The sequence below is a fragment of the Grampus griseus genome (assembly GCF_964374135.1).
Source record: "Grampus griseus genome assembly, chromosome: 19".
NCBI lineage: Eukaryota > Metazoa > Chordata > Mammalia > Artiodactyla > Delphinidae > Grampus > Grampus griseus.
The window spans coordinates 13,670,721-13,696,215 of NC_139013.1; the positions used below are offsets into that span (position 1 = coordinate 13,670,721).

The 25,495-nt window shown below is 55.9% G+C and overlaps 1 protein-coding gene across 1 annotated transcript in view; it reads right to left on the minus strand.

The window, feature by feature from the left end:
• Nucleotides 1-297: 297 nt before the first annotated feature.
• SIPA1L3 (signal induced proliferation associated 1 like 3) overlaps nt 298-25,495 on the minus strand; it is a 97,577-nt gene continuing 72,379 nt past the window's right edge. Inside the window, exons 15-21 of the mRNA XM_082676625.1 lie at nt 14,559-14,724; nt 13,461-13,704; nt 8,686-8,829; nt 5,373-5,508; nt 3,568-3,649; nt 2,139-2,283; nt 298-910 (exon numbers count right to left, since the gene is read on the minus strand). Of these exons, the coding sequence (XP_082532751.1) occupies nt 2,140-2,283; nt 3,568-3,649; nt 5,373-5,508; nt 8,686-8,829; nt 13,461-13,704; nt 14,559-14,724 (916 nt within the window). The 3' untranslated portion in view covers nt 298-910; nt 2,139. The remainder of the gene's footprint in view (nt 911-2,138; nt 2,284-3,567; nt 3,650-5,372; nt 5,509-8,685; nt 8,830-13,460; nt 13,705-14,558; nt 14,725-25,495) is intronic.

Below are 25,495 nucleotides of genomic sequence, written 5' to 3' on the forward strand. Positions count from 1 at the left end.
TCAGGGAGTCCAGGCAGCTGCTCAGCTAGCGAAGACACAAGCCACTTCTATGAAACATTTATTTCCTTTAAAACCTCCAGAAACATGCCAGAAAATCTCAAGACGGGGATGGGGTGGGGGGTGGGGGGAGATAATAAAGAATAAAAAAATCCAAATGAAACAAATCAACATAAAAAAAAAAACCCTGCTGCTATCTTCAGCCATCAGATAGAACACCAAACTCAAATTAAATGTGCTTTGCAGAGATCCTTTAGAAATAACAGACAACAAAACCCCAAATCATAATTTACACTTGTCGATGTACATGATTAGGTCCCCAAAATGATTCAAATGATCTGAAGATGTGAGGAGACAACTTAAAAAAACAAAAACGGGTGGGGGAGGGGTGAGCCCCAGGTTAGGGTCTGAGGAAAGGGTGGGGTGGTAAGTGGTCCTGGAGAACCCTCCCCAAAAGGGACCCGGGAAGAGGGGCAGAGACATCACAGTAGCTGGCCAGGGCTGAGGACCCGGCAGGCGCCCCTCGCAAACCACAGGTGAGGGAGAGGAGATGGCAGACCTGAGGGCCTTTCTCGCGGGACTGCAGTGCTGCCGAGGGGCCAGAGGTTGACGGCAGGGAGGCACGACGAGGGTCCTTTTCTCTTGCTCCTTCAACGTCTGTGTCCTGTGCGGTCGGTCCCCAGAGCCTCCTTCCCTGAGGTTTCCGGCCCCAGAGAGGAGGTGGCGGGGTCTCCGGACGGGACTGGACCGCCCGGTGCTGGCCCCCCGCCGGAGCGAGCCGCTCTCAGCTGGGCCCCCCGGCCCGCCTGCCCACCCTGCTTTCGTCCCCAGCCCACGGGGGACGCGCCTCGGTCCTCAGCTTGAGGTTGGGGGAATCCACAGACTGTGGCCGTACAGACTTGTTCTGGCGCAACTCCACGTGAAAAAATAAATATATATATATATATTTTTGTTTGTTTGTTTTTAAAGGAAAAAAAGAAACTGTTTCCTGGGTGAACAGCGTAGTACCACACCGGCCTGGCTGCCTGGCCAGCTGCCCCTTATTGCCTCGAGAGAACCAGCGTCTTGTGGGGTTAGCACAGCAAGGCGCTCCCCGGGGAGCACAGTGACGGTGTCCGACGTTGCTGCTGCTACTGCGGGGCCTACGAGATGGGCCGAGGGGCTTTGCAAAGGGAAACAAAAGCGGAGAGGAGAGGGAGGCTGCCTCCCTCCGGCCCGGATCTGACGGCTCCGTGGAGCCCCTCCTGGTGCCCGGGAGGGGCCGGAGCTGACGGAGCTGGGGAGGAGGAGGGGTGGGCTGTGCCGGCTCTGCCGCTGGGCCTGGCCGGGTCAGCAGCTCGCAGGCGGAGGGGCCCAGGTGCCGTGGCCTCTGGCAGTCAAGGGACTGGTAGACAAAGGCTGGAGAAATGGTCCCGAGCGTGCAAATACCTTCCCCCTCAAAGAAGTTAACTCTGGATGGGGTTTCCTCGCTCCACCCTGGGACCTCCCAAGACAATAAATGAAACTCTAAGAAAGTGCTCCTGGTTGCTTTTTGGAGGATAGGGTAGGGAGGGGGCAATGTCCATGCTTTCTGGAGCCAGCGCACCAGGGACCAAGAGCCCTGGCCCACTTCCACGCCGGCCCGCACCTCTCCGGGCGTGAGGGGAGAGCGGGATGGTTTCCCGCTGTGATTTCTCAGGCAGGGGTCTTGGCCCCATAAGCCCAGACGCTGCTGTGCGTGGTGAAGAAACCCAGTTTGGGGATTCCTGGAGCTGTGGGGTTTGGAGACTCGCTCCTGCCCTCCACCCCCTTCCTACAGCTTCCAGTGGCTTGGTCCTAGGAAGAGGCTGGATGTGGATGGCAGGATGGGACCCTGGGGGCAGTGTGGGCGTGGCCCAGCCCCCAGGAACCACAGATGGCGGCTCAGAGGGAGACCACGTCGCCCTCTGGGGCTCGAGGGCCAGGAGTGGACCCCAGCTCACAGCCCCGTGAGGCCTCCCTCAGGTCCCACTGCCACCCCAGGTGTCCGTGTCCACGGGAGGGCGGTGGGGCCCTGGCTGCATAGCTCGGTCACACCTGCAACCAGAAGCCGGGCTGAAGGAGAGGACAGCAGGAGCCCCCGGTCTGCCCAGGCGGAGGGGGGCAGGTGGCAGCCTCCCCACCTCAGAGTTCCTTCTTTTCCCTGCAGAAGATCTCGGCGAACTTGCGTAGCTGCTCGCTGGCGGCCTGGGACTCCTCCTGCAACCGCTGGTTGTTCTGCCTCAGGCTGGCCACCTCCGACTGCAGCACCGCCTTGTCTTGCTTCTCCTGCGGGGGCGGGGGCTGGCATCAGCGGGCGCACCTTGAATGGCTCCCCGGGGCCTGCGAGCCCCGCTAGGCCGTGGTTTAGAGCCAGGCTGCCAGGGTTCAAATCCCAGCTCTGCTTCTCAACAGCTGAGCAACCTTGGGCAAGTCTCGGCCCCAGTTTCCTCCGCTCTAAAAGGGGCAGTTGAGAGGTCTCCCTGAGGTCACATGTGTTGAGCTCTCAGAACACAGCCTGACGTGCAGTAACTGACAAGCATCACTGTCATGAGGAGCACCTCATTCCACACTCACAGCCACCCAAGGGTTGGGGACTGTTATTACCCCCATTTTCCTGGAAGAGGAGACCGGACCTCACACAGCACGTAGGGGGCTGGGATGTGGCTGAAGGGCTGCCCTTCCAGGACAGTGTAAGATGCTCAGGCAGTGACCTGTGCAAGGTCACACAGCATCAAGGGGTCGGGTGGGACGTGAACCTGGGCCCCTATGACCCCTGTGCTTGAGGCTCCCATGTTCGACTCGGCCACCTTTTGGCTTTTTACCCAAACACATATAAAACGACCAGTGAAAGCCTCTTCCACTCTTACTTCCCCTCACTCTTCCACACCCTGGAGATAAGTACAAGGAACAATCTCGAATGTCGCCTTCTAGATATCCCTCTGACCCACAGCTCTTAAACATGTTTTAAGTATGATGATGTTCTAGGAAACGGTCTTGCCACTTGCTTAATCTTCTGCTTGAGTTACTGGACTTCTTTTGTATGTTAGTAAATACACAGATCTCTGTGACTGCTTTAACTGCCTGCAGACCGTTCCGCTGCGCGGGTGTCCTGTCATTTATATAACCATTCTCCCGTCGACGGACAGCTGCACTGGCTCCAATTTTTTATCGCCAGCGGTGCAGCAGCGAACATCCCTGCTCATGGGTCTCTTCGTGCCCGTGCTTGAAATTCTGTTGGACAAGTTCCCACAGTGAAACTGCTGGGTCGACAAGGTACGCAATTACAGTTTTGACAAATATTGTCTGACTGCCCTCCAAAAAGGCTGGGCCAATTTATTCTCCCGCCAAGAGGGTATGAGGGTTTCTCTGTGTGCTTTGCCAGCGTTCCCTACTGTCACTTTTTAATCTTCACTCATGACTACATTCGAAGCTGGGCGGCCTCCCCTAGAATAGATGGGGTGTGGGTGGGGACGGGTGCCTCAGCCTCGCTGTCCCCCGCCACCCTCGGGGGGGCCTGGAAGTGCAATGGGGAGGTGCGTGCCACGTGAAGCGGCTGCTTGGCGGCCTTACCTTCTGGAGGTCCGTGTGCAGCTGTTTCAGCATCACTTCCAGTTGGTACACCTTGCCTGTCAGATCCAGGGGTGGCTCCTCACTGGAAGGACAGGGGGCAGGGTCAGGCTCTTGGCCCACAGCTGGGAGGAGCCCGGGATACAGGCTCCCTCTTGTCCCTGAGGCTCTGGGGAGTCCTTTTCTTGCTGGAGGAGAAGGCCACGCTCCACCTGGCGAGGGCACGTCTGTGGATGTCGATGTGGGTCGTGGGAGCACCAGGCCTGCTGTGTGTGCACTCCTCCAGAGGATGGACCATGCGTGTGCTTTTGGGAGAAACTCCCCCCACGTATAACCACCTCAGGTGGCACAGCACAAAGAACACCCCCCCACGCCCATCCACCGAGCCCCCGGCAGGCCCGAGCATCGCTCCGGCACATGGGGCATGTAAGTGGGCAAACGGACGGGAGAGCCTGACTGGTGGACAGGACCAGTAACGATACGGACAATAACAGCCCCCCGCTACCGAGAGCCCACCCTGTACCGTGTGAGGTTTCACCTCACAGTGCGGACGGTGGTTTCCCCACTGGACAGAGGGGAAACCCAGGCTCAGGCGGGGGCTCTGCACCCAGGACCCCAGCCCGTGGCTCCCCCTCTGTGCAGATTCCCCAGGCCTGGGCCCGCCTGGCCCCTGCAGAGGAGGGCAGGCAGCCGAGAAGGCTCCACTGGAAGCTGTGGGAACGCACACACCCGGCAGGGATGCCGGGGTCGGGGAGGCGCGTGGGCTGCAGCAGACGAGAGGGAGACGGGGGTGGGGGGGTCTCCGCCCAAGAAGGGGAGAGGACTCGGCCCTCCCGCCTCTCCCACCCTTTCCTCCCTGCTGGTGCTGCATCTTGGGGAGCTGCAGCCACAATGGGAGACAGGAGGCAGGTGGAGGGAGGTCAACAGTTCAGGGCAAAAGGCGTCCGGGAGCGTGCCCGGAGGTCCCGCCATTTCCACACCCACCCTGCTCCTACCCCTGCCACGGTGCCCCATCTGTAACCACCCAGCTCTGCTATTAGAGTGGGGCCAATCTTTGGTGGAGGTTGAGTTCTACAGCCACTGTGTGAAGCAAAAAACAAGGAGAGTCAAAACCACCCTCGAAAATTGCTTCAACTGCCCATAAAGTACAGTGCACGACTGCTGTATACAGAACCCTGCACGGTGAGGTGTGCAGATGAGTGTGAAATGCACTACTGAAATCCACGGACATGCAAACATGCCATTTCCATCCTCTCTCCCTCTTTGTAGTTCTATTTTCTGCCAAGCTGGTGCGGATGAATCTGCTGCACTACATGTGAGATGCCACATGTGAGATGCCCGCCTCCCCGTCCTCCTTCCTCCCCCGGAAGCCTCGTGAGGGCAGGGCTTGGGCCTCCATCACCGCTGTGTCCCCAGACAGCCCAGCACGGGGCCTGCCGGGGAAGAGTGAGAGGTAAATGTCAGGGGAACACATGCGTAATTCAGGAACCTGCAGAGGAGGAGACCCGGGAGCAGACAGACGGGAGGCTGAAGGCCGGGAGCGGGCAGACAGAGGGGGCAGACGAGAGGCCCGGGGGCAGGGGGGAGACTGGGGGGCACTACTTAGTGATTTTGCAAGTTGGCAGTGAAACAATCCTGAGTGCTGATCACAGGGCTGACCCCGACTTGGTCCCTGCTGGGCCCCAGCACGTGGGTTAGTCCAAAGTCTGTCAGATGAGAGGGGCGGTTGCTCCTGCAGCTACTGCCCAGGGCGTGGTGGGGTGACCTGCCCGGCGGCCTCTCACCCAGCGTGGGGGAAGGAACCTCACCTCATGGTAGGGGTAGTCCTGGGGGTCGGGGGCCCCCTCTCCAGGCTCAGGTGGCTGTGGACAGGACTGTGCGCTGGCGGGATGTCCGGGCTCAGAGCTGGGTCGTTGAGAGAGAAGAGCGAAACGGCTCTTTGCACTGCCGGGCAGAGGGGGGCGGTGGTCGGCAGGGCTCCCGGCTCCTCCTCACCCCACCCCCTCCCCCAGTGACCAAGCCCTCCCTGGAAACTCCAGGACACTGCCAATCACACCCCGGTGAGATCACACAGGCACGTAGGATGGATTCTTGCCAAAATACCAAACCAAATCAGGACACAAACAACAATAACCTGTCCTGATTCTGAGCAAGCCTCCAGACCCGATGACCAGCTTATACAAAATACGAGGGACAGAGAAAGAAATCAAGTTGCGGTGTGGGGAAGTGACCACCCCAACTGGGCAGAAGTGACCTGGCACCGTCAGTAAATAAACGGTAGGGGGAAAAGTGGCCAGAAGTGGATGGGGCTGACGCCGGTGATGAGGACGTGGGGATTCATCATCCTAGTTCTGAGAATGTAAAACTTCAAAAGCAAAAAGGAAAGCGAAACAGAGGATATCAGGTATACGGAAGAGAGGAAAAAATCTCAGGGGGCTGCCTGTTAAAGCAAAGCTTCCCGGGTCCCACCCCAGACACCTGACTGGCTCTGGGGGAGGGGCCCGAGCACCTGCATTTTCAGATGGGACCATTAGGTGATCCTTCTATAATGGCAAGAACTGGTGACAGTCCTGATGCATCCAAAAAGCAGCTGGCTGAGTGAGCCCTAGGACAGCCAGACAATGGAATGTGCGGGGAGTGAACCACCAGAGGTGGGGCTGCGTGTCGCCCCGTGGGGAGAGGGCACCGCTACCTGGCAAAGGCGGGCTCCTTTACATCTCTGTGCTCTTTATATCTCTGTGCTCAAAGAACAGCACAGTGAAAACCCAAATACCCTTCCCCAAGACCCACCCACTGTTAACGGTTTGCCACACTTACTTTCTGCGTGTGTGTGTGTGTGTATTTTTTTTTTTTTTTTTGCGGTACGCGGGCCTCTCACTGTTGTGGCCTCTCACTGTTGCGGAGCACAGGCTCCGGACGCGCAGGCTCAGCGGCCATGGCTCACGGGCCCAGCCGCTCCGCGGCATGTGGGATCTTCCCGGACCGGGGCACGAACCTGTGTCCCCTGCATCGGCAGGCGGACTCTCAACCACTGCGCCACCAGGGAAGCCCTGTGTGTGTGTGTATTTTATTCCCTAACCATTTGAGAGTAAATTGCCGACATCCTGGTACTTCATCTCTGTGTACTTCACTACCCATCTCCAAAAAGTAAAGACATGCTCCTATATAATCATGAAACAACATCGTACTCAGGAAATTTAACATTTATATGGTATTACTGTCTAATAGATAGTCATCTTGAAATTTCTCCAATTCTCTAAATAACATCCTTTATAGCTGTGGTTTTCTGTCCTGGATACAATATTTCTTCCCTTCGAAAATACTTTTCTATAAACAGTTTCAAACAGGCCCCAAAGCAGAGAAAAGAGCATCATGGGTCCTCATGAACCCATCGCCAGTTTCAACACTTTTCAACATACTCTGGTTCCCTCCCCTGCACTCTCTTTGGTTTTTTTATTCCCCTGATCACTCTTCTCCTTTACGTTTTAAAAACAGCTCATTGTGGTTTAACCAACATACAACCAACTGCGCACGCTGAAAAGTGTACAATCTGGCCCGGTGATGGTGGCAGCCGAGCCTCAAGTCACCTCATCTGTAAATGGGATCCTAATACATCCCTCAGACTGAAGCACAGAAGAGACGATGTTTGTAAAGTGATAACGTGCCGGCTGAGGAGATGCTCCGTAATGTCACTGTGGCTGCAGAGTTACCTCCTTCAGGAAGCGCCCCCCACCCCCGAGCTCATCAGGCCTCTGGACAGCAGCGCTGGGCCACTGCCTGGCAGCCACTCTCCCGTGGTTCTGGAGTGTGAGGCTGGGGTATCCCTGAGGCCGGGCCTTGTATTCTCCGTTGCTCTCCCTCCTGCCATGCCCTCCCCACCCCAGAGGCCTGACTGCCTTCATCCCGTGGCTTGGGGAGAGGCTGCAGGACAGGATGGAAGCAATGAATGGAAGCAAAGAGGGAGGAGCTTCCTCCAGGGCCACCTGTCAGATGCGGGCTGGCTCACACGTGGAAATAAGAAGGATGTGTATCGTATGGGTCTGGTTTAACAGATCCTGCTCTGTGCCAGGCCCATGCCGGGCACCCAGTGGTGACTGAGACAGCCCCGGGTCTTGCCATCATTAGAAAGCAAGGGCACAGGCAGAGGGGTCAGGGCTATAGGAGCCCAGAGGAGGTGCCTGATCCAGACTAAGGGATATCAGGGAAGGCTTCCTGGAGGAGGGACAGCAGAGCTGTGGCCTAAAAGATGAAAAATGAGCCAGAAGAATATGGTCTTGTCTGTCAGGGTTTCACAGATGAGGGAACCGAGGCTTAGAAAGGTAAAGCCGCTTGCCCAAAGTCACACGGGAGAGAAGTGGCAGAGACCGCCAGCCGTCCCTCATGGCTTTTCCTTCCCCTTCTCGGTAATAGCACATCACAAATTTCGGCCTCGCACGTGGCCTCACACCCCAGCTTGCCCTGGCCCTGGAACAAGGTGTGGCCGTGACACTCTGACCAATGGGAAGCAAGTGTAGGAGGAGTATAAGGCTTTGGGAAATGTCCTCAGAGCTGGACGTGATGGCCAGAGCTCTAGTGGCCTGACTGTGAGGGTGAGGCACCCCAGGAACGGCAGAGCAGGCGCAGAAGGGGCTTGAGCTGTAATGCGTCTGTGGAAATGCCTTGCCAGCCCCAGACTGCCCACCCCAGGAATTTTTGCTGCATAAAATCTTGTTTGTTTAAGTCATTGTTAATTTGGATTTTCTGCCATTTGCAGCCAAAGTATGTCTAAGTACAATTTGGATTATGACAACTCTGCACACTGTAATAATAACAGAAAGTACTGTCTGCTGAGAGCGTGTTCTGTGCCCGACACGTTTTACACACAGACTCCTCCCCGCGGCTCCAGGCAGTGGGTGCAGTCTCATCCCAGTTTTGTAGACAAGGTAACTGGGGGAATCAGACAGATGAAGACATTTGCCCAGGACTGCACAGTGACCAAGGGACAGGGCAGGATGTGAACCCTGCTCCCCCTCATTCTGGAACCCGAGAGTGTTCCCCTTCAAAGCCCCAAGACCCTTCGTGGATCCTTCCAGAAGAGAGAAGGGAGGAGGGATCTGGCGGGCCTGGGTGGAAGGCGCCTACCTTCGTATGCCTTGGCTGCGTTTACGAGGCTGGACCACTCAAGGCCAGCAGCCGTGTCGGGCAGCGGCATCATCCCTGGGTCCAGGCGCCGCAGGGGCCGGTCCCGTCCATCGGCCAGTGAGAGCTCGGAGGCTGAGATGGTGGCTGGGGGGGGATAGCGGAGAGGGGAGATGGGTGAGTGACAACGTGTGAGAAACAAAGAAATTAACACATTATGTTACACTTCATATACAATTATGTAACATTAGGTAACTGTTATACCTGTTAACGTATAATTAAACGAGTACATTATATTTATTAGACGATAAATGCCAGGGAAAACACCCAGCAGGGTAAGAGGGTTGGAGCGTTGGATGTTTACGTAGGTACGATTTTAGGTGCTGGGGGAGGCCTCACTGAGAAGATGGCCTTTGCACAAAGCTCTGAAGGAAGGGGGGGGCGGGGCGGGGGCACTTGGGGGAAGAGCATTCTGGGCAGCTGAAAAAGCCCTGAGGCAGGAACATGCCTCGAGGTTTCAGAAACATTGAGGGGGCCCGCGTGGCTGGGACAGAAGGAGAGGCAGAGAGCAGTGGGAGGTGAAGTCACAGGTGACAGTGCTGGACTGTGTGAGGCCCCGTGGGCCATGATGAGAACTTTCTCTCTTCACCTGGGTGACATGGAGCCACAGGTGGGCCCTGAGCAGGGAGGGGTGTGACCTGTCACAGGTGTCCAGAGGGTCCCTCTGGCTTCGTGTGGGGGACAGACGGTAGGCGGGGGGAGCGGGGAGCAGGGAGGCAGTGGGGAGGCCCCTGCGATGGTCCAGGGAGTGAGATGAGGGCGGACAGGACCAGGTGGGGCTGCAGGGACAAGTGGACGGATCCTGGGTCTATTTTATAGGTGGAGTCAATAGTATTTCCTGAGAGCAGATGTGGGCGTGAGACAGAGAAGGGTCCAGGATGACTTCAAGATCTTGGAGCTGGTACCGAGACGGGGAAGGCTGGGGGTGGGATCGAAAGTTAGTTTCTGGGGGCGTGTGAGATGCCTCAGACACCCGTGGGGCGCTGGCCACGTGAGTTTTGGAGTGGAGGAGTGCCAGGCTGCAGATACGATGTGGGGCGCTTCAGCGTACGGATGACGTTTAGACGTGGCAGGGTCACCGTGGGGAGACCTGGTCGGTTCAGGTATGACACGCTGGGTAGAGAAAGAGTCTCAGGGTGTTGGAAGTGACAGGTGGCACAAGCACTGCACCAACAGCTGCATTTGCTGCAGAGATAGAGCGAGTCCCCCGTGCTGGGCTTAGGCCCCCGGCCTCAGCTCACCGAGGCCTCACAGCCCCTAAAGGGAAGGGGAGAGAGGATGACAGTGAAGCATAGAGGTCAGGAGGTGACTCAGGCAGGAAGAGCCATGTCCCCAAGGAGCGTGTCCTCTCTGCGGGCACCACGCTGGGTGTTACAGGGATCATCTCACAGTCCCACCTCCAATTAGCCGGGAGGGAGGTGCTGCTATGACCCTGTGAGGCAGAGGGGGCAGCCTACACTCAGAGCGGGAAACTCCCTTGCCTGCAGACTCACGCTCGCCAGTGGTGGCACTGGGGTGTGACACGTGGGGTCTGACACTGACCCTGCTCTAAGCCCAACCCCACACGGCTCTGGTGTTCAGAGGGTCCCTGTTAATATCCTATTTTAACCCTGCTCTCTAGTCCAGAGGCACAAACCTGACTGATAACGGATTAGAATGCTCGCTCCTGGTGACAGCACACTAACAGAAACATACGTAAACAGCTGTTTTTTTTTTCAGCGCTTACTGCATATCAGGCATTGAGCTTAGTGTTTTCCATGAAGAACTTGTTGGATTCTCGGATTAACCCAGTGAAGTGGGCACTGTTTTTGCCCAAGTTTTTACAGGCACAGATAGGTTACAGCTGTAACTTCAGGACCTGGGCTACAAACTTGGGCCATCCAGCTCTCAGGACGTGCGGTGCTAGTAAGTGTTGCCCAGTGAATGAAAGCTCAGGGGAATGAATGAGGGCAGGAAGGATGCCGAGCCCTTGACCTCCATGCTCTCCATCTCCAGCCTCCTAGCACCTCACTACTGAGCGGGTGAGGGTTGCGGGAGCAGCTGCCACAGCCAAGCAAGCTATCAGCGGGCGCTGCTGTGAGAGGCTCCTTGGCATGGAGAGCCCTTCATCCGTGAAGCCCAGGCCTTGGCTGACGGCATCTCTTCAGCCCCGACGTGGCTTGGGAAGGGCTCTCGAGCAGGCATGGAGAGGTGGACAGGCCCAGGGCCCCCGGCCACACTGAGGCCAGACGGGACTCTCTGTGGTTCAGGGGGACAGGGGAGTCAGACGGGCAAAGAGAGGTATATGTGTGTGCTTCATGAGACAGAGGGCCCTGGGCTGTGGTCCCCGTAGGGACCCAGACAACCTGGACCTGGCTCTTAGGGAGCCCCCAGTCCAACAGGGGAGACAGACTCATTCCCACACAGTGACAGCCCGGAGTGAGTGGGGCTGTGATGGGAAAACATAAGGCAGAGTGAGCAGGATGGGATGGGAGCAAGCCAGGGGGCTGTGGGGGCCCAGAGGAGGCGTCTGACTCAGCCTGGCAGCCTGGCTGGGGAAGGAGGATTTCCTGGAGGCAGCAGCATCTTTTTTTGATGTGGGCCATTTTTTAAAAAATTAATTAATTAATTTATTTTTGGCTGTGTTGGGTCTTTGTTGCTGCATGTGGGCGTTCTCTAGTTGCGGCGAGCGGGGGCTACTGTTCATTGTGGTGCTCGGGCTTCTCATTGCGGTGGCTTCTCTCGTTGCGGAGCACAGGCTCTAGGCACATGGGCTTCAGGAGTTACGGCACGCAGGCTCAGTAGTTGTAGCTCGTGGGCTCTAGAGTGCAGACTCAGTAGTTGTGATGCACAGGCTTAGTTGCTCCACGGCACGTGGGATCTTCCTGGACCAGGGGTTGAACCCGTGTCCCCTGCACTGGCAGGTGGATTCTTAATCACTGCGTTACCAGGGAAGTCTCTGATGCAGACCATTTTTAAAGTCTTTGTTGGATTTGTCACAGTATTGCCTCTGTTTTATTTTTTTGGTTTTTTTTGGCCCAAAGGCATGTGGGATCTTAGCTCCCCGACCAGGGATCGAACCCGCACCCCTTGCACTAGAAGGCAAAGTCTTAACCACTGGACTGCCAGGGAAGTCCTGGCAGTGGCATCTTAGGTGAGACTGAAAGGATGAAGCAGAGCTACTCAGGGGCATTCTGTCTGCCCTGTGTGGGTCTGTGACCTTTGTGCACATTACCCCTGCCCTGGCCCCTCTTGCCTTCTCCTCACAATGTGTCAAATGCCTACTATGTGTCGGGTTCTGCCTGCAGCACGGACAGGGCAGTACAGGCAAGATGCAAATGAAGGAGACACAGAGTGAAGCTGCAAGAGGAACTGCCAAGAAGCTCAGCCCCACAAGGGCAGGGCTGCTCTGACGCGCTCCTGCTGTGTGCCTCGTGCCTAGAGCAGAGCCCGGCCCAGAGCAGGTGCTCAAGAAACATCCGTGGAACGAAGGCAACGGAGGGGCAGGCCGGGTGCTCTGGAGTTTAAGACGGGAGGGATGACGCAGGCTGGAGCTTAAGGGAGGCCTCCAGAGCGATAACTGAGCAAAGCCCTGAAGGAGAAGCAGGAGTTAGTTATCGAGAACAGGGTTAGGGGAAGAGCATGGCCAGCAGAGAGACCAGCCATGTGGAATGCCCTGAGGCGAGAGAGTGGCGGACAGAAGGATCTAAGGGAGGGTACTGTGAAGTGGAGGGACTGAGGTGGGGCTCCCCCCATGGGGCAAAACACCAGGCAAGGAGTATGGACCCAGATACTAGGTTAATGGGGAGCCATGGAAGAATTTTAAGGGGGGAGATAGAACCCCTCAAAAAAGTCCCAGAGCCTCCTCCAACCCATCCCCTGCAATGTACAAAAGGGTTCCATCTAGATGCTACAGGGGCACAGGTCCTCAGCTGAAACCCTTGGGGTGGACACATCTCTGAAGTCAAGATTCGTTGGGATTTGATAAAGTATGATGCGCTATGTATACATACACACCCAGAAGGTCGGCAGTACCCCTATTCAACACACTAGCGCTCCTCAACGAAGCGACTGATCGTTCACACCACGTGGGGTGAAGGAGGACCATAAACGGCCTCGCATCCGTTCAGGTCGAGCCCTGCTGCCCAGCGAGCCTGGCCCAAACTTCTGCTCGGCCTTTCAGTTTCAGAGCCTTTGGGGCTGTGGATAAGGGATTACAGGCTGGGCTGAAGGTACGGCCAACCCCAGCCAGCGCACAGCTTTTTGATGGGGGCCGTGTGCACAGCGCCCCCTTCAGTAATTATTTGCTGATGCTGGTCACACCCCTGTACCCCCTTCCCTTCCAGAGCTGGCAGGCCTGGGGGACGTCACTTACGCAAATAAACATTCACGAGGCGATCTGCTTGGTGCTGGAAGCGGGGTCAGGACCCTAGGGATGAGCTCCCCAGTCTGGAGACACCTAGAGAGACTAACACCCTCTCTCTGGTCTCAGATGACCCCCGTCCTTGGGTGCCCCCATCCCTAGGTGACCCCTGATGCTTGGCCAACGACCCCTTGTTCTGTGGGTGACACCCGGTGCTCCATCCTCAGGGCCCCCGAAGCTCCCGTGCGCTTCGGTTCCCTCCGTCAGCTGACTGACACTGATGACCCCCAGCCTTTGATCTCTAGGCGAGCTGCGTGCTCGTGCCCCCTGCTCCCACCCCCTCACCCTCACCCAGCTCCTGGGTGCCCGGGCTCACATTTCTTCTCCGGGAAGCCGTTGCCGGTGGCAGGGGTGGTGCTGGGGCCGCCGGGCGGGTGGGCGTGCTGGTGCTGGCGGCGGGCGGGCAGCGTGCTGGAGGGGAAGGCGCAGGTGCTGGTGAAGAGCACGTCGCTGGGCAGGCCCGGCTCCAGGCCGGCAGGGTTGGCAAAGCTGGGCTCCCGACGCCCGCTGCACAGGCTCTCGTCCGACAGCGTCCGCTGCAGGCTCTTCTGTGGCGACTGCTGCCAAGACAGGGGTGGGAGGCGGGACGCCCGGCGCGGTCACGGCCAGGCCCAGCCAGGGTCGCCGTCCTCAGGGGCTTCTTCCCGTCCTGGACGTCTGCGGTCTTTACCCAACCACCAACCATTTCTGCTCCCTTTTTGGTCAACGTACTCCAATTTTCTCCTGGGGATCCCTCCTACCCCCTCTGCAGCCCACCTTATTCTGGAGGGCCGACCCCACCCTCCAGCTCCAGGTGAGGTCAGGGAAGGCAGGGGTGACCCGAGCTGGAGCTTGAGAGCCAGCCATTGGTGGGGACCACGCGGGACAGAGTGCTGGCTTCCCCCAGAGCTCAGGCTGGTGGGAGGGAACCCCAGAGAGACTGCTGCCACCCAGGTCCCCACAAGAGAGCTCGCAGCCAACGAGGGAGGGAGGGACAAGAGGGAAAAGAAGCAGGGCATGTGTGAGGGGACTGAGGACGCCTGCTGTTTTGGCCCCCCCACCCCTGGGTCACAAGAGCCTAAATGCCCCCTGGGCCCCGCGCCTGCACTCCTGGTCCTGTGGTCCGGGGGTGGGGGCTGCTTCCAGCCTGGGCTCCACAAGAAGGACGTGAGAGCCAGTAAGAGCATCCCGGTCCAGTCGCGTGAGCTACGGCGGAGATAAATCCCCTGCAAGCCTGCCAGGCTGGCTCACGCTGTGATCCTGCCCCTGACCAGCTCGACGTCCTGACTCCTGGCTGCGGAGCCACACACCCAAACAGGCCAGCAGGTGCCGCGGGCAGAGGCGGTGGGCAGGCAGAGGCAGTCCTCCTCCCCCCACCAGCCTGTCTGATTGTGTGTGTGTGTAGGGGGGCAGGGGCGGGGCAGCCTCTACGTACTCTGGCGTCTCTCTCCTGCTCGGGTGCCAGGTTGTCCATGATGATGAGTTTCTTCAGGTCGTCCTCGATGGTGGACTTGTAGTTCTTCCGGGGAGAGCGGAGGTCTCGGAGGGAGGCCCTCAACCGCGGCTGCCCAAAGACGTTTTTGGTGTTGCTGTCCACCTGCCTGGAATGAGAGGGTCATGGTCAAGGTCAGAGGGGTCTCGGGAGGCTCAAGCTGCTTCTCAAGGTTGTCCTGACACGGGAAGGCTGGCCGCCGCTGGGCGAGCGACCGCAGCTTCTCCACAACATCTGGTGCAAGTGGGATAGAGGAGAGACTTGGTTTATTCTCTCGACTCGCTCATCCCACAGATGTTGCCTGGGAACCTACCCTGTGCCATGCGTGTTCTTGGCGGGGGGAGGGGGGGATACAGCGGTGAACGTGAAGCGGACTCCAGTCAGAGAGACTGACAATGAATAAATGAACAAAGACAGAGACCCCATAATGTGAGGTAGAGAGAGGTATTCTGAAGAGAAATAAAGCTGGGTAAACGGATAGGGATCGCTGGGGATGGAGGCTGGCTTTTCTGAGGGGATGACATCGGAGCAGAAACTTGGAGAGGAAGGCAGGAATCCACCTGGTATGTGGAAGAGGACACAGGGCAGAGGGGACAGCAATTGTTGGGCTGTGAGGGGGGAACAGGCTCGGTGAGCTTGCAGAGCGGCGGGGATGAGTAGCTGAGGGGGAGGAGGTGAGGCCTGGGAGGCACTGGGGCAGATGTGCTGGAACTCATGAGCCACGGAGGGGACTTGGGGTTGCATCTAGGGAGCCTCTGATGTGGTGAGTGCTAGGTCCTGATGTGCCTTTTAGAAGGGTCTCAGACAGAAAAGTGACCCTCATGGAAGCAGGGAGACAGTGAGGAAGGGAGGCATTTGTTCAGGTGGGAGACTGAGGTGGCCTGGACCAGAGGTTCCAACCACAGAAGAGGGAATGGGGTCCCACAGAGGGAGAATTCCCCAAAGGGACCAGTCCCTTTGGGCAAGTGCAGGGCCAAAGGCAGCAGACCCCTGGCCTGAGTGTTCCAGGGCCTGGCACCAGATCTCCCTAACTTTGGTCTCCTCATCCACCACGTGGGGTAAGACAGCTCACACGTCACGGGGTGGCTGGGAGGATCTAGACATGAGGTACCTGCACCTGTTCCTGCTGTGGGACCCTGGGCAAGTCACACCACCTCTCTGATCCTTGGTTTGCTCATCTGGAAAACACGCTGACCTCACAGCATTTTGGGGTTTGCTGCAAAGCGCTTGGCCAGCACCTCACAGAACAGACAATGGGGAAATGAGAGCTGCTCTTATAACTGTTTACCCGAGGCTGCACGGCACCCCGAGCTGCACACAGTCCTCTCCTGTTGCTCCCATCCCCTCCGCTGGCTCCGCAGGCCGTCATCCCCGGCTCCCTGGCCCTCTCCTGGCCAAGGCTGGCTCCCGGGGGCTCTGTGTCCTCCACTCCTGGGACCTCCCCTGAGATCTCCTCTTGCCTTCTGATTCCGGCCCAGCCTTTGGGATCAGGTTTTACTTCCCCAGTGAAAACCAGATCCCTCCCCTGAGGTGTTGCCACTCCCCAGGAGAGAGATAACGACAGCTAAGAGGAGCACAGCACCAGGCATGATCCGCCAGCCTGAGGGCTCCACGTGTGCTAACCTGTGAAATCTGCACAGCAGCCCTTCCTGGGAGCCGCTATTACTAGCATCTCCATTTTACAGGTGGGAAACTGAGGCACAGAGAGAGAAAGTAACTGTCCAAAGTCACACAGCCTATGAATGGAGGAGCCAGGATGCCAGCCAAGGCCACCAGGCCTCCGAGCCCACGGTGTCACGATCACGCTTGGCGGTCACGTTTGTACCACAGAGATGGCATATGAGAGCTGTACAGTATGTGGAATATAATCATATTTGGTTTAATAATATGCTTTTATATGCTGAAAAAAAATTCTGGAAGAAATTATGAACGATTACCTCTGGGAAGTAGTAGTCTTATTAGGAGGTGGAAAAATGAGATTTTTACTTTTCACCTGATACCAACACCCTTCTGAACTGTCTGAATTTATTTTGCTATAATCATGTGTTATACCAATAATAATATAAAAACTAGAGCTGGCACCTAGACGTCTTCATTTTGTAACTCAAGAAAGAAAAAGAATCTTTGAACCCAGGAAGAAATAAGATATCTTGGGCTCGTGAGGGGATTGAAGTCTACGTTTTTTCTCATTTTCTCAGCTGCCAGCCTTGGGATTTTAACAAAGGAAGGAAGAAAAGGTAGTAAGTTTTTTCTTGTGAGGTCGTATTCCTTCTCAAATGAGAATTCCAGGTCTAGGGTAATTCTGGCTCTGTCATTATTAGGGAAGTATGCTCTTTAGGCAAAGGAAAAGCATCTTATCCAAAAGAGAGAAATAGAGATACAAAGACAGAAAGAGACGTATATACCCCAGAGTACGTGCTGCTCCCTTGGGAGCTGGAAGGGGATTCACCCCTCCCTCTTCCCTTTTGATTTTGCCATTTCCCAGAATCCTCTGCACAAGGGGAGTATGTGACTCAGCGCAGGGCGCGCCTGAGCCCATCAACCTGGTGTGGGAGCAGGCCGGGCCTCCAGCTCATCCACCGCAATAAACCGGCGCTGTCCTCGAGGCTCCCCTCTGCAAGGGGTGTAAAATGGCCTGCTGAAAACTTTAACATGTGCGCTTTCTCTTCCCTGGGAGTTCTACATCTGGGAGTGTGTCCTTTAATGTGCCAGGTGTATGGGGACCCATGTGTGCCTGGTGTGTGGGGACACTTCATGGGGTCCTGTCTCTGGAGCAAACAGAATTGGCCAGCAGGGGAAGGGCGAGGCCCCACAGGGAGGGACAGTGGCATCACTGCTGCTGAAGAGAAGTGGAGTTGGTCCACATGACATGGGAAGAGGTTCGCCCAGATATGTGTCATGGGAATAAAGAAGTGGTATTTATGGTGCGAAATCATTTTTAGAAAACAAAACTCGCACACAGCTTAGCTTGGTATACTGAAGTTTACCAAAGTCTCAGCTCCAAAGGTGGATATGTGGGGATTCACTTTCTAAAAATGTTCCTCACCACAGCCCACGAGGTCCGAAACAATCTGTCCTGTCCGGTCTCAGCCCTCATCTCCTCCCACACAGGCTTCCCAAGGTTCCTTAAACATGCCAGGCATGTTCCTGCCTCAGGGCCTTTGCACTGGCTGCTCTGTCTGCCTAGAGCGCCTCCCCAGCATTCCCCGTGAATGGCAGCTTCTCATCCATCCAGCTTGGCTCAACTGTCACCTTCTCACCTCCCCTGGCCACTTGACCTTCTGGAGCTCCCTCCCAGCCCAGGTGAGTTCCAACACGCAATCCTGTGCTACTTCTTCACTGTATCCATCTCATGATGATTTGTTCTGTGTGCTTGTGTTTGTGGTTCCACTCCTCCCACCTGACTCAGAGCCTTCTGTATTCTATGTCCAGTGTTGGGAACAAGGCCTGCCACATTGCAGGCACTCCAGATTAGTGGTTAAACGTGTATCACATGGAACCAACCAGCCAACCTCCCTACCCATCTTCTTCCTTCCTTCTAACCTTCCTTACTCTCTCCTTTCTTTTTCCAACAAGCTTAAATGACTTTTATAAAACAGGAAAAAGTATAGAGATACTTTACTCTCTATACTTTAAAAAGTCAAGCCAAAAGAACAGAACTATTCCTTCCCTGCTCTGTTTGGGTTCATTTGCTAAATTGCCTTCCCAGCTCCCAGGACCTCCAGGACTCCTAATTCTACAGCAGAAGGCTGGCTCACTGGAAGAAATCCTGCTAGAACCTTCTCCCCTGACCCTCAACTCTGTACCTATCTATCCACTGCAAGTTCCACATGGCTGACACTGTTAGTGGGCTGTTGGGACATGTCTAAAGAGAAAAAGTATGATGAAGTTCAGTTTGGAGAGTCAAACTGATCATTTTTGCCCTTATTCGCTTTCTTCTGAAAGAATTTTCCAATGTATTTTCTTTTTTTAAATTTATTTTTGGCTACGTTGGGTCTTCGTTGCTGCACGCAGGCTTTCTCTAGCTGTGGTGAGTGGGGGCTACTCTTTGTTATGGTGCGTGGGCCCCAGAGCATGCAGGCTTCAGTAGTTGCAGCATGTGGGCTCTAGGGCATGCGGGCTTCAGTAGTTGTGGCGTGTTGGCTCAGTAGTTGTGGCTTGCGGGCTCTAGAGCACAGGCTCAGTAGTTGTGGGGCACGGGCTTAGTTGCTCTGCGGCATGTGGGATCTTCCCAGACCAGGGATCAAACCCGTGTCCCCTGCGTTGGCAGGTGGATTCTTAACCACTGCACCACCGGGGAAGTCCCCCAATGTATTTTCTAAATTGAAAATTTTAAGCAATAATTTATAATGGCATTAATTCCAGGTTAAAAAAAAAAACAAAACACCAAACTGGGCTTGTGCATCTCTGATCTTTTTCCTTCTTCTCAAGATCTCTGGTCTCCATAAATGCTTAAACCTAATGACCTCTGAGGATAAAATGGACTATTCTCTGACTGCTAAAAAGAATGAGATCAACTTCTGTGTACTAATACGGAACTGTCGCTGAGCTAAGAGTAAGTGAAAAAGGCTGGAGCACAGACAGGAGGTGACCACATGGATAAATAAAAAGCGGCGTTAAAGGAAGCACACTCCATCACGTGTGCTCGGTCATGTTCGGAACATTTCTGTAAGGATGCAGAACAAATGAAACAATGGTTGCTTCTGGGGAGGGGAGCTGGATGGCAGGGGGCCAGGGAAGGGAGAGAGGCCTGGTTTTCACTGCAAACCCTTTTGTACTAGTTTGGTTTTTATCCTGTGCATGTCTTACCTTCTAAAACACAAATGCAAAAAAACATCCAGGAGGAGGTACCCGCTCTCAAGGTTCTGACTGACAGCATTGGACAGAGCCTCTAATTTGCTCACGTTGTCTGAACTTGCATTTGCCACATTGTGGAATTAAACCACTCACATTAGAAAAGAAAAAGGAAGACAAAAACTGCAAAGAAGGCTCTGCAGTTAGGACCCGGACAACAGCAACTTCTTTCTCCCGTGACAGAAGGGCCAGGAGTGGAAGGCGACCAACGGCTCCGACTTGTCTGGGCCCGATCCCAGCTGACTTGGAGCTCTGGCCTCCAACTGGAGCGGCTCCCTTGGGGCCGGGTTAATTAAGCTAATTAGCACCACTGTCAGCCAGCCCGAGCTGGGGGTTCTGCCAACCTCGCTGGTGAGGACACTCACCAGGTCTGCATCTCAGGCAGCAGGTGGATTTTCCTGGAAGGATGGCTGAAAGAGGCCGGCGGGAGTGGGGGACAACCCTGCCGTGGGGTGGGGATGCTGCTCCTTCCGTGGCTGCACTGAGCTGGCCCCAGGGCCCCTAAACTCGAGGAAGGAGGGAGCCCGAAAGCCAGGTGTCAACCACTAGATGCCAGTGCCTGTCAGCCCAGCCGAGGCTGACCGGGCACTTCCCTATGCCTCACTGCATCCTCATGCCACCTCTGGGAGGTAGGCACTCCTGTCTTCCCCTTTGAGGCCGGGGGACCGAGGCACAGTGAATTGAGGACATGCAGAACCCACATCTGCCTGATGCGCTGAGCTGCCCGAGGTTTGCTCATGATGAACACGGTGCTCAGTGTGCCTGGAACATGGTGACGGCGGCTCTGGGGGATGTGGGGCCTCACCCTGGGGCTGGTGCGTCCCACGGGGCTACTCTCCTTTCTCACAGCCATCACCTCCATCGCTCTGCTGGTGGGAGCGCTGATGCTCTGAGAGCACCGCTCTGAAACGGCGACAGCAGAGTCGCATTGTGGGCTTGACTCGGGGGACTGCTCTTGACTGCAGGGGTGGTAAGTGCAGCAGCAGCAAAGCTCACCTGCTGAGCGCTCACCCTCTCTCAGGCCCCAGGCTGCCCTTCACACACATTATTTCATCTCATCCCCTCAGTGGCCCTACATGAGGCAGGGCTGCATTTTTTTAAAAAAATTAATTAATTAATTTTTGGCTGCGTTGGGTCTTCGTTGCTGCGCACGGGCTTTCTCTAGTTGTGGCCAGCGGGGGCTACTCTTCGCCACGGTGTGCGGGCTTCTCATTGCGGTGGCTTCTCTTGTTGCAGAGCACGGGCCCTAGGCACGCAGGCTTCAGGAATTGTGGCACGCGGGTTCAGGAGTTGTGGCTCACGGGCTCTAGAGCGCAGGCTCAGTAGTTGCGGCGCACGGGCTTAGCTGCTCCGCGGCATGTGGGATCTTCCTGGACCAGAGATCAAACCCGTGTCCCCTGCACTGGCAGGCGGATTCTTAGCCACTGCGTCATCAGGGAAGCCCTAGGGCTGCCCTTCTTAAGAATGAGGACGTTCAGGGCCTGGGTCCTCAGGCGTGACCTGGGGGTTGGCCTCCCAACCACCACTCCACCCTAAGGCAACAAACAGGCTGTTCCCTAGGGTCTGCCCCCTCCTCACTGGGCCTGCCAGCAGGGATGGGGGCCAGCAGGGCAGCAACACGCCAGCCTTTCAGTTGGGCTGAGACCAGCCTGGCGGGGAGGAGGTGCCCAGGACGGCTGAGGACGCAGGGCCACTAGTTCTGCCTCCTGCTCTGCGGGCTCCAGCCTGGCAACCCCTCGGCCTAGTCGTCCCTCACCGCTCAGCCCTGTGCAGCTCAGCCTCGGTGCTGGGGTCCTCACATGGATTAACTCAGGAAATCCTCACAACTGGGAGGTAGGGAGGACCGTCAGGCCACTTTAAAGAGCGGGGAGCTGAGGGGTTTAGGAGCGGGTAAGCAGCCGAGTCCCACCCCGACCCCCATGCTGTTCTGCTCCTCCCCTGGCTGGGAGAAGGCAGTCCAGTAACTTCAGTGTCTGGGGACAAAGCGGTCAAAACGGGGCTGTCCAGCCATCTCCCGAAGCAGAGCTGCTGGCCCGTCCCCCAGAGTTGACCAGGGCCTGCAGCAGAGGGGCCGAGGTGAGGGACCTTCCGTGGCAGGTGCTCTCGGTCCCCTCAGTGTCCCCTCTGTCCTTCACCAGTTCATTCTGTCTTTCGTTTAACAGACCACGTGCCCAAATCCAAGAAGTCAGTCCTCAGAAAATGCACGTCACTGCCTTGGGTGCGAGCGAGTCTTCCCTGAGTCTCTCCTAGGACGAGATGCTCTGGTAGTTGTCCTTCTGGGCGTGAGTCCTGGTTCTGCCGCTTGCAGCTAGGTGCCCTGGGCGACGCACTTCCGGCTGGGCCTCGGCCTCTTCCTCTGGAAGTCGCCGGGAGGATCAAGGGGGCCAGGTTGTACAGCCCTAGCCAGCAGCCTGGCTGAAAGGCAGAGCCCCCGCGTCGGCCGCAGCCATTTTCCATTCCTCTGGGGAAACATTAGGTCCCTGACCAGAATCAATGAGAAAGGAGGCAGATTTGGTAATTACTCCTTTGGGGACAATCTCATAATATGTGGTGACCTGTAGCGACAGATTATAAAACCAACAACCATAATATTTGCAGTTGTTGACCTTAACTAACTGAGTGAATCTGGGCAAGTGACTTCACCGTTCTGTACCTCGATTTTTCTTATCTGGAAAATGGGATACAAAGTACCTATACCTCATTGTTCTGTAGTGAAGATTAAATGGGTTAAAGTAGGTACAGGGCTTATGACAGTACTTGGCAGGGGAGGTATCAGAAAATGTAGGTAAATAAGTTATGCAAATGAGTTCTTTTGCCTTGGGATAAAATTTCAGCAACAGAATTACAGATTAAAAAAAAAAAAAACCTTTTAGCCTCAAATAATTTAGCTGGAAGTAAAGACAATGTTTTCTGGAAAACTAGGTTAGTGACTCAGAAGTGTCTTTAAATGACAAAGATATTGTCTCCAAAATGCTCAGGGAGAGTTTGAATAAAACAGCTTTCCGAAATGGGAGCGTGTGGACAAAAGCATGAATTCTAAATTAACACGTTATTTTATGCATGTGATTTTAAAAATGTATCTGTAACTAAATTAATAAACATAAGAAACCATGAACCTATTTTGTGTCCCCCCAGTATTTTATATATTTAGTTTACATGTTTACACAACACACATACATATGTAAAAAGCCTTCTTTGGATTTTATGTTGGGAAAGGGGGGGCTGCTGTTTCTTTACAGCTGTCATGTATCCAGGTATGTTTTCTGAGTGCCTACTGTGTATGTGCTGGGCCCTGGATGGGGCTCGGGTGTCTCTGCTCTCCCAGAACCCTCAGTCCAGTGGGCTGACAGGGAGGGAGCAAGTCTCTAGGAAACGACTGCCTGATGTGTCCTGGGACAGAGGCTGAGGAAGGGAAGAAGCGTGGGGTCAGTGGGAGGGATAAGGCTGGTGTGGGGGATGGGAGAGCTTCTCCGAGGACGGCGTGTCTGTGTTGAGACCTGAGGGGTGGTGTTACGGGTCCCCCAAGCAAAAGAGATGTTGAAGTCCTAACCCCTAGTGTCTCAGAAGGTGACCTGATTTGGCAATAGGGTCTTTACAGAGGTCATCAAGGCGAAATGAGGCAATTAGGATCGACCCTAATCTAACAACTGGTGTCCTTATAAAAAGAGGAGATGTGAACACAGAGACATGCACACAGGGAGAAGGCCACGTGAACACGAAGGCAGGGACTGGGGTGACGCACCTACATGCCTAGAAATCCCCCAGATTGCCAGCAAGCCAACCAGAAGCTGGGAGAGAGGCGTGGAACAGAGCCGTCCTCGCAGCCCACAGAGGGAACCAACCCTGCTGACACCCTGACTCCAACTTCCAGCCTCCAGAACTCTGGGAAAATACATTTCTGCTGTTGAGCCACTTGGTCTGCGGTACTTTTTTTTTTTTTTTTTTTTTTGCGGTACGCGGGCCTCTCACTGTTGTGGCCTCTCCCGTTGCGGAGCACAGGCTCCGAACGCGCAGGCTCAGCGGCCATGGCTCACGGGTCCAGCCGCTCTGCGGCATGTGGGATCTTCCCGCACCGGGGCACGAACCCGTGTCCCCTGCATCGGCAGGCGGACTCTCAACCACTGCGCCACCAGAGGAGCCCTGCGGTACTTTTTTATGGCAGCCCTAGCAAACTACAGATGGGCAGGAGTGAGCCAGGTGGGGCTGGGGGGGACCCGGGCAGGAGGAACCGCACACACGCCAGGGAAGGCCAGGGGAGCTGCCCTCATGGAGGAGCACAGTGGGGTCAACAGGGCCTGACCCTCCGGCCACCCTGAAAAGTGGGAGCCTTACTGTATTTTGGGGTTACAGTGAGAATGAAGTGAGATACGAGGCTCATACCTTCCATTCACTGACGGAGCACCCACACAGTGCCAGGTGGCTACAAGTCAAGACAGACTCACCTGTTTTCCAGTGGGAGAAATGAGCAGTGGAACAGAGACCAGTGATAGAATGACGGCAGGGGCTACAGAAGGCTGGGAAGGCCCGTCTGAGGAGGTGGCATTGGACCAAACCCCTCCCCTGCCCGAGACAGCCACAAGATGTGGGGAAGAGCATTCCAGGGACCAGAGAGAGCCAGTGCAATGGCCCTGAGGTCAGCCTGTACTTGGCAAGTCTGAGGAGTGGGAAGAGGCCAGGTGGCTGGAGTGGAGTGAGTGCAGGCGAGAGTGGGAGGGGATGAGGGCAGAGGGGTGACGGGGCGGGTCATGCAGGGTCCAGGTGGCATTCTAGGCAAAGCACACGGTGCCCTAGTGCCTGGTACGATATATGTGCTCTGTAAATGTGAGCCTTCATCATTAATCCTGGGAGTGGGGCAAGCCACTGGAGGTTTTAATCAGGGGAGCGAAGGATCCAAATCTAGTTTTCCGGGTGCCCCCAGCTGTTACTGAGGTGCGTGAACTGGATTCTCAGCTTGCTTCCCTGCCCACATCTCCAGGGATCCCGTTTCTGTCTCCTGACACCTCTCTCCTTAGGAGCTCTGTGCCAGCACACATCTGAATGGCCCCAACCAGGTCATGAAAGAGGACATCACCGAGAACAGGATGGGGGAGGGCAGAGCCCCCCCAACCCAACTGAAGAGGAGCCTTGGCCTGAGCTTCCTAGGCTCTGATCCAAGCTCCGTCCCTTCCCAGCTCTGAGCCTCTGGGCCTCAGATGCCTCATCAGTAAAACTGGACGAATAACAGGTCCACCTCCCGGAGCTGTTGTTGAGGAGGATTCGGTGAATAAATTCACGGACAAGAGCTCGGAACCGAGACTGGCACAAATGAGTACTCGATAAATGTTCGGTATCATCACGTTCTAACTTGGAAACACAAAAACCCTGTCTTCACTGATGACTCCTCCGCTCTCTCTCTCGCTTCACAGCAAAATGCCGCAAACCAGCTGCCTCCTGTGCTGCCCTGCCTTCTCTCCCTCACCCTGCAGTCACCTCTGTGAGGCTCAACCGACGCTCAGTTCCCGGGCTCGTCCCGCTGACGGCTCACAGTCGTCACCCCGGGCTCCTCCTCGTATGGACACTGAGGGGTCTCAGGCTGAGTCCTACACCTCCCTTCCTCTCCAGCCTCGTGCCTTTATGCTGACGACGCCCAGATTTCTCTCTCCAGCCTGACCTCTCCCCCGAGCTCCAGACTCCTTACCCGACTGCCTCCTCCACGTCTTCTAGTTGCAAACTTAACCTGTCCAGGACTGAGCTCTGAGCTCCCCTGAGCCTCCTCCCCACTCAGTCCCCGTCTCAGCCTGAGGAGAGTCCATCCATCCTTCAGGCTGCGAGACCTGGGATCATGTTCAACCTCGTTTTCTCTCACACCACAGCCAATCTGCCAGCAAAGCCTGCCTGCTCCCACGTCAGAGAATCTTTCCTGAAACCGCCCCCTTGACCCTCCCTGGCCTCCATCCTGCTCCAGGCCTCTCGTCTCCTGCCTGGACCATCACAGCAGCGCCTCGCTGGTCTCCCTGCCCCACGCAGGCCGTGCTCCGCACGCAGCC